The sequence below is a fragment of the Lutra lutra genome, chromosome 6 (genome assembly GCF_902655055.1).
Source record: "Lutra lutra chromosome 6, mLutLut1.2, whole genome shotgun sequence".
NCBI classification, from domain to species: domain Eukaryota; kingdom Metazoa; phylum Chordata; class Mammalia; order Carnivora; family Mustelidae; genus Lutra; species Lutra lutra.
Window position 1 is genome coordinate 13849903 of NC_062283.1, and position 8876 is coordinate 13858778.

Below are 8876 nucleotides of genomic sequence, written 5' to 3' on the forward strand. Positions count from 1 at the left end.
AATCCACCCTGAGTATTGATGCCAGACTAATCTTCCAAAAATGCCCTTTTTCCAGCTATTGGGGGAAGGCAGGCAAAACGGGGGGTGGAACTATGACTCTCTCTAACGGAAACACACTGCAGGGAAATTTGTTCTTCCAATGGAAATACAATTACTCCTTCATCACCGCCTCCTCCCCACCCAATCCATCATGGGGAAGCAGTCTGTTGATAGAATTGTCAATCAATAAAACCTCAAAAAGATACCAGCCCAGTATCTCTAGGAAAAGCTACAGGCAATCTCAGCTGAGCTCTCCCAAGTCAGTACCAGGACTTTAGGCTACAGAAGAGTAGATCATGAGAACCACACCCTCCAGGTGTGGTTCAGAGGGTAAAACGAACAGGTTTCACATAAAAATGAGAAAATAATTTTTGAGGAGAGATCACCTGCATCCGAGTAAATTAAAGGTCTGGATAGAGTCACCTACATAAAAACATGAAAACGTGCTGCCTGTGTTATGAAAATATTTTTTTAAGGGCGAGAAAGAAACAAGATTAGAAAGAAGGATATAGAGGGCGCCTGGGTGGCTCAGCCGGTTAAGAAGCATCTTCTTTAGCTCAGGTCATGATCCCAGGGTCCTGGGATTGAGTCCGTGTGGGGCTTCCTGTTCAGCCGGGAGTCTGCTTCTCCCTCTCCCCTGCCCCTCCTCCCCATTCATTCTCTCTCTCTCAAATAAATAAATTAAATCCTTAAAAAAAAAAGAAAAAGAAAGATATAGAACCCAGTGTCAAAGAAAATATAACTCAAAGAAGTAAGGGTAGTGTTCTGTAATGGTTTCTCAATAAAGCAACTCAATAAAAATAAGAGTTTTATAAAATAAGAACTCAAAGACAAGATGAGCTAAATGCAATGATATGAAAAAAGACACTTTTCCTTTTCAACTAAATGAATTAAAGACAGAAAGAATACCATAACTAATAAATTCAGTTTCTTATATATACCCTTACACAGAAGCAGAAGAGATGCTGGCCCCTGATTTTAGAGGACAGATGATATCTCAAAGATGCAAGAAAACAAAATCAATAAATGCATGCTGCTCAGGAGTGTGAGAAGGGTTTGAGCTGAAGTCTTTAGGAAAAATAAAGGACCAACTAACTTGTCCAGTACTTAGTGTCAGATATGATGCATCCCTGAGACTCTTGCCTAAAGCAATGTTGTTTGCCGGTAAAGCCAAGCATCCTTTCATCTTTCTCTCTGCATCCAATTTTTGGTTCAGAAACACTAAAAAATTAGAGCATTATTCACAATTATGGCACATGGTATCAGGGAACATTTTGTAGTATTAAATAAACCAGGGGCGCCTGGGTGGCTCAGAGGGTTAAGCCTCTGCCTTTGGCTCAGGTCATGATCTCAGGGTCCTGGGATTGAGCCCCACATCAGGCTCTCTGCTCAGCAGGGAGCCTGCTTCACCCCCCCACCTCTCTCTCTGCCTGCCTCTCTGCCTACTGGTGATTTCTGTCAAATAAATAAAATCTTTAAAAAAAATTACATCGTATTCTTAAATGTGTTCCTGTGTAGATTCAAGACATGGAAACATGGTGTTAATTCTTTTTTTCTTTTTTTAAAGATCTTATTTGTCAGAGAGAGTGAGCACAAGCAGGGAGAGGAAGAAGTATGCCCCCTGCGGAGCAAGGAGCCCGATGTGGGGCTCAATCCCAGCACCCTGGGATCATGACCTGAGCCGAAGACAGATGCTTAATGACTGAGCCACCCAGACATCCCCATGGTGTTAATTCTTAACATTGGTAATCCTGTGGTTATTAAACACTAAAACTGAGAAAAGTTTATCAGTATAAAAATATTTACTTTGATCATGTTAAACATTTTTTTTTTTTTTTTAAGATTTTATTTATGGGGCGCCTGGGTGGCTCAGTGGGTTAAGCCGCTGCCTTCGGCTCAGGTCATGATCTCAGGGTCCTGGGATCGAGGCCCGCATCGGGCTCTCTGCTCGGCAGGGAGCCTGCTTCCTCCTCTCTCTCTGCCTGTCTCTCTGCCTGCTTGTGATCTCTCTCTGTCAAATAAATAAATAAAATCTTTAAAAAAAAAAATAAAAAAAATAAAGATTTTATTTATGTATTTGCCAGAGAGTGCACAAGCAGGGAGAGCTGCAGGCTGAGGGAGAAGCAGGATACCCACTGAGCAAAGAGCCTGTTAGGGTCCTTATCAAAGGAGTGAAACTGATACAAACGGAAGGTCAAGCAAAGCTTTATTTCACGCCAGCATCGAGAATCAAACCGACCAGTCGGGGCCACCTCTTACAGAGAGAGCGACCCCTCCCAGCCTCACAGACTAATTTTTATAGAGCAAAGGCCGTGTGGTTGAGCCTGGCCACACACAGGTGGCCAATGAGATTGCAACACAGAGAGAAAGTTGCACAGTCACGCTAGGTCACACACGGGCGGCCAATTGAATTACTGTAAAGTTTTTCCGGCGAGATAAACACAACACCAGGCAAAGTGGGTGCAAGGCAAGATTTATTAAAGGCCCTCTCCGGCGAAGTTTCAGGGCTCAGGAGAAGGGGAGCCAGGAAAGTTGCGCCGGGAGGAGGTGGGCGAGGTTCCGAGACTCTGGAAAGCAGAGTGGCGGAAGTCGCGCCCAAGGCAGGGAGGAGGGGGCTTTTAAGGGGTCTCGAGGGGAGCTCAGGGGTCTTTTGGCAAGTTTCCCTTATTCGGATATTTCGCCTGCTCGTCGGGGTCCCATTGGTCCACTGGAGCCGGGGGCGGGGGTCTCAGATTCCTGCTTGGGCCTTTGTTCTCCTGTCCGAGCTCAGGTCTGGTGGCGGGAACTTTCGCCATCTTAAGTAGCCCTTTCTGCCAGCCCAACATTCCGACCTTTTGCTTAATATAATGGTGCCAGGGGCGTTGACTCAGTTCTGGCTACTTCCTGCTGACGGGGGGGGGGGGGGGGGGGGGGGTGTCATCAAAGGGGTAGTCGGAAGTGGGCAGGCGAGAGTAGGGCTGGAGGAGGAGTTGATTGACGGACAGTCGGGCAAGTTCTTGTAGGCGACCCTGCAAGCATCGGAAAAGACAGGGAGCAACCGAGACTAGAAGGAGGATTATGCATACAGGTCCCGCCAGAGGGAGTAGCCAGGTTACCCAGGGGTAGGGGTCCAGGCCCCAGGAGGACGTGTCTCGCCGCCATGCTTGAATCTGATCCCTGAGTTCTTTAATCCTGGAGGTAACTATACCTGATTGGTTAACAAAGTAACAACATTCTTCATTTAAGTATAGGCAGGTCCCCCCTTTTTCGGCGGTCAGAAGGTCTAAGGCCCGTCGGTTCTGTAGAGCTAAGGCCGCCAGGCTGGTAACTTGTGTCTGTAGGGCGGTGAGGGAGTCAGCAACCCGTTCCATGTCATCATTCAGGGCTTGGGAGAGTTTGCAATAAAAGTCTATGGAAGTTCCTATCCCCGCTGTTCCGGTTGCCACCCCTGTAGCTATTCCTGACCCTATTATGAATGGGAGGGAGGCAGCCCTTCCTCCACGGTGTTGGGGGAATAGGATGGATTACAGCTGGGATTCAGAGTAGATGGTGGTAGAATGAGATAGTAGAATGAATATACAGCCTAGGGAGTCATTAGTGGTCAGGCAGCGATAGGTTTCCTGAGGGCACGAGAGAAATATTCCCGAGGGAGTACAGTACGGGAGGGAGGAGTTAGTGATGTTGGCAGCTGCGGTGGTAAGGGGGGAGGACACATTAATAATAGGTATGTTTCCCCTGATGGGGCCGATATGGACCGTATTATTTGTGGCCGTGGAGTTGGGGAGTGGCCAGTCAATAGGGAGGGGTACCCCTACAATGTTGGAACGTGTTGAAAAAGGGAAACAGATCCAGCAGTCACTGTCACCGTTCTTCGACACATTTTGCCATAGGTTGTAACTAGAGTTCAGGAGGGCCACTGTCAGTTATTCGGTGGTAGGGACTTTTTGTATGCTACCAAGATTGATGCCCTTATAGACCCGGTCGCTGAGGGTTTAGAGTCGTTTGGTCAGGTCCGTGACCGCTGTTTTAGTGCGTTCACGGCTAGCCTGGTCCTGGACCCCCCCCTCCCCCGCCAGAGAGACCGACATGACCCAGATAGGTCCAGCAAACTTTTCCATACCTGGGGTAGATGTTGCAGGGGGCAATACCGCGTTTGGCTGTCACAAGGTCAGAGACCCAATAGGTTTTCTGGTCATATGTACAGGTTGTTGGTTCCTTTCCCCGGTAGCAGGTTGCAGGCATATAAGTAAAGGCCAAAAAATAGCGAGAGGTACCTGAACCCCTCATGCAGCTAGACTTCATGGGTCCGCCTGGTTTGTCTGGATTAGAAGGAATATGAGAAGGGGCCCTGACCAAGCGGAGTTTGGTGGGGCCTGCCATCTGGGAAGTTCAATCAGTATCTGTGGGTGCCTGTTTGAGATTGTTAATATGTACCCATGCAGAGTGCCCCAACAGTTTCGCAGCAGTTGGGGTGGTAAGGACGACCGTATGAGGCCCGGTCCACCGGGTTTGTAAGGAGCCTGGCCGCAAGCTTTGAGAAGGACCTGGTCCCCAGAAGATAGATCTCGTATATCCCCTTCGGAAGCATGGTCGCTTGGGGCTGGGATGACAGTGTCGGCGTGGGCCCTTCAGAGAGCTCGGAGGAGAGTGAGGTAAGGCAGATAGGTTAAAAGAGGCGGGGAAATGGCTGGAAGGCTGTGATTTATAAAGGGCCGGCAGTATAGTAATTCGAATGGGCTTAAGCCCGAAGGCCCTCAGGGCGTAGCCGGAGTTTAGTGAGAGCCAGGGGCAGAAGTGTGGGCCAGGAAAGGCGGGTTTCTAGAGTAAGTTTGGTGAGTTGGGCTTTGAGCAGCCCATTGGCCTTCTTTACCTTACCCGATGACTGTGGGTGGTATGGGATGTGAAGTTTCCAGGGTATGTTGAGGCTCTCAGCTACCTGTTGGGTTACACTGGAGATGAAGGCGGGTCGGTTGTCTGACTGGAGGATCCAGGGCAATCCGAACCTCGGGATGATGTGCTCGATGAGTATTGTAGCCACCACGTCCGCTGTTTCCTGGGCTGTGGGGTATGCCTCGATCCAGCCTGTGAATGTATCAACCAAGGTTAATAGGTAGCAAAAGGTTTTATGGCGAGGCATGTGAGTGAAGTCCAGTTGCCAGCCCTCGCCTGGCTGATGCCCACAGAGCTGGTGGGTGGGTCCCGGTCTGCGGAGGCCGCCCTGGGCGTCGACCACAGAACAGGTTCCGCAGGCCTGGTGTACCTCCTTAATGGTCTTTTGGAGGAGGGGGTGGTGAAAGGTTGGAGAAATTGGTATAGGGCCTTTGGACCGCTGTGGAGAGACTGGTGGATGTCATTAATGAGGGTGTGGATTAGGCTGTTCGGGAGGGCAATTTTGTCTTGGACATAATACCATCCCTTGTCATCCAACCTGCCACCTAATGTTTTGAGGGCCCGAGTCTCTCCTCATCAGTGTACGAGGGACTGTGAGGAGCATCGAGAAACAGGAGAAGGGCTGGAGAGGAGTTTAAGGCCATCTGTCAGACAATAGAGTCGGCCTTGTTGTTCCCCAAAGAGATGGGGTCCTTGGAGGCCTGATGGCCATGGCAGTGGACAATAGCCACCTCAGTAGGGTACTTGAGAGCCTCAAGGAGTTTGGCAATAAGAGGCCCGTTGACTATGGGGGTTCCCTTGGTTGTGAGAAATCCCCTTTCTCGCCAGAGGACAGAGTGAGTGTGAGTAATAAGGAAAGCATATTTGGAGTCAGTATAAATAGTGACCCATTGTCCCTCAGATAAGTGAAGGGCCCTGGTGAGAGCCACGAGTTCTGCCTTTTGAGAAGAAGTCCCAATGGGAAGGGGGGCCGCTTCTATGACAGTGTCCAGGGTGACCACTGCATAGGCCGCCTGTGGCCGTCCATCTGGAGCTATGAGGGAGCTCCCATCCACGAACAGAGTGCGATCGGGGTCAGGCAGCGGCCGGTCCGAAAGTCCTGGATGGGAGGGAGAGAGTTCTTCCAGGAGTTGAGAGCAGGAATGGGAAGGAGTGGGGGTAGACGAAGGTGTCAGCAAGAGAGTGGCGGGATTTAGGTGAGGGGAGACAGACTGTAACCTGGGGGTTTTCTATGAACAGCAGGTGGTAGAGTTGGAGACGGGAAGGAGTGAGTTGTGCCAAGGATTTGTGGCTAAGTCCATCAGTCAATGAGGGGAGAAGGCCATGATGGGCTGTCCTAAGGTAAGTTTAAGGGCCTCTTTTGTCAGAGAGGCAGCTGCCGCTAGGGTCCTGAGGCAGGGCTGCCATCCCTGGGCGGTGACATCTAGTTGCTTGGAGAGTTAATGGGGATAAGGAGACCCTGCTGCGGGAGGCAGTCGCTGATGAGCTTAAGTCCTCATGGGTGGGTTGCTACTACAGGTCTGGAAATGTCCCATACCTGTGGGTCTACAGAGGGGAGACAGTCTGGGATAGAGGACGAGTCATAGGGAAGTAGAGTTAGGACGTGGTGAACAGAAGTCGAGGGAGAGGGAGAGAGATGAATTGGTGGCCTGAGGTTTGGTGGGGTGAGGTCTGGAGGCCTCAAACAAGAAAGAATTCTGGAGATGTCTTTGGTGCAAAATGGTGGCTTTATTAATAGACAGAGACAGGACCCTTAGGCAGAAAGAGTAGCAGAGTGGTTGGGAGTGGGGGTAAGGGGTGGCTGATTACATACTTGGGAGTTGGGGGTAGGGAAAAAGGGAGGTTTTCAAAAGAACTTTCTTTTTTTTTTAAGATTTTATTTATTTTTTGACAGACAGAGATCACAAGCAGGCAGAGAAAGAGGAAAGGAAGCAGGCTCCCCACTGAGCAGAGAGCCCGATGCGGGGCTCCATCCCAGGACCCTGGGATCATGACCTGAGCTGAAGGCAGAGGCTTTAACCCAGAGCCACCCAGGTGCCCCTCAAAAGAACTTCCATATACTGAAGAGGACCTACAAGATACTGGAGGCCTTGCCATTGTCAAGTCAAGGCTGTGTTTCTCTCTAGTAAGGCATTAACATTAAGTAAGTTGGTACTTCCAGGAGGAATGTTACACATATCCCACCCAGGAGGTGGGGGAGGGGAGGTTGCCAGGTGTTCTCATCACTAAGTAAACAAATTATGTGAAAATCTTCATTATTACAACATACCTAGTGATTTTGCTGAAATGAAGGAAAGAAATTGTTTAGAGTAGATAAAAAAGGTATTAACTAGTAAAGTCTTTATTTTAGTATTCATCTACATGCTGCTGGCCCAGGAACAGAACACCCACATTTGCCCAGTGACAATACATTCATCATCTTCATTGATTTGGCAAATTACGGTCATGTAGAAACAACATAAAACCATTAAAACCATTGCTTATCCACATATTTTGTAATTTGTCAATAAGAAAGTGTATTTGTCAAGCGTGAGAGAGGAAACTCTGCTTTCCCCTCCTCCAGCTTAAGGTCATTGGTTGGGGTCCGTAAATTAGACTGATAAAAGATTTACAAGAAAAAAACAAGCAAAAGTTTATTAACAAGTACAAGCCTACACTTGGGAGTGGTCAGAGGTGAGTAATGTAGGCATAGGCGTGGGTAGAATTTGGGCTTATACAGCATTTTAACAAAGAACCTGTAAGGACCTATTTAGAAACTGTCCCTGCTCCCCTTCCCCCAGGGCATTTACTTGGAGACAAGTCCCGGAAACCAGCTCCAGGTAACAAAACCCAGATACAAGGGTGGGTCAGGCCAGGTGAAGACATCTGATCAGTGGGGGGGGGGGGGGGGGGGGTGAATCCTGTCTCCCTGGTTACCAAGGAGTATGGGCCCCGCCTTTTGGGAACCCTTTTTGGTGCCAATCCTAATCAAGGTGTAATAGGCTGGGTCAAATGTCTACTAGGGTAAATTGTATTCAATTGGTCACCTAGCATCACTGTGGAGTTTCCTGTGTGTGTTACAATCTCATTGGCCACCTGTGCGTGGCCAGGCCCGACCGCATGGCCTTTGCCCTTAAAACCTAGTCTGTGAAACAGAGAAGGGTCACCCTCTCTAACCGAATGTTCGGTTAGATTCTTGATGCTTGGCGGAAATAAAGCTTTGCTTGACCTTCGCTTTGTATCAGTCTCTCTCCTTTAATCATGGACCCATTATTGGGGCATAACAAACCCTTATTTTGTAGGGAAGTAGTAAGAAAAGGATGAGGACTTTGAGCTTCCTGGGACAGCAAATTGTAGGAAAGCGAATCTATGGAGAAGTAATGGTAGCTAAGGGCTAGTTGTAGAAAAGGTTTATAATGTAGTCCTCTGATTCAATCTCTGGGCTGATCTAGAGTTCCCTCTGACGATTCATTTCTGTCCTTCCTGGTAGTGAAAAGAGAGGGGACACCATTACAGATCTTTGTCCTACTTTTAAAAATAGGGGGAAAGCAGAGAACTTTCCTTGTATTGACTTCCTCCCAGTTGCCTTCAGTTCAAAACAATCCTTATGCCAAAGTGGCATATTTGGGGATGGCATTTTCTTCTCCTCTCCACGAAAAAGGAGGTTGGACCGTATTGTATTTAACGGTCTCTTGGCTTGATTGATAACGTCTAAATATTTGGATATATGGGTAATGGCTCCTTCATTTGTTCTCTTGCTCTGATCCTTAGAAATGTAGAGAGCACAGGATAAGGAACCGAATTGGTATAGCAAAAAATAAAATTATTCTCGGAGAAGCAGACTTGAGGTGATCGAAGTAAATGCAGGAGAACAAAAAGCAATCATAGCCCTTTCAAAGAATAGAACAGATATGGAAAATGAAAGTGATCCAACATATAATAGTCATCCCTGAAATAGAAACTCAGCCAAGAGTGGTTATGTTTCAACC

The 8876-nt window shown here is 48.2% G+C and overlaps 1 protein-coding gene across 1 annotated transcript; it reads right to left on the bottom strand.

Annotated features, from left to right (window-relative positions):
• Positions 1 to 2915: 2915 nt before the first annotated feature.
• Positions 2916 to 4651, bottom strand: ERVFRD-1 (endogenous retrovirus group FRD member 1, envelope). The gene is given in 4 exon segments (XM_053447852.1): positions 2916 to 4082; positions 4084 to 4322; positions 4325 to 4558; positions 4561 to 4651. Coding segments are annotated over 4 exon segments (1686 nt in total). The 5' UTR covers positions 4607 to 4651.
• Positions 4652 to 8876: the final 4225 nt, after the last annotated feature.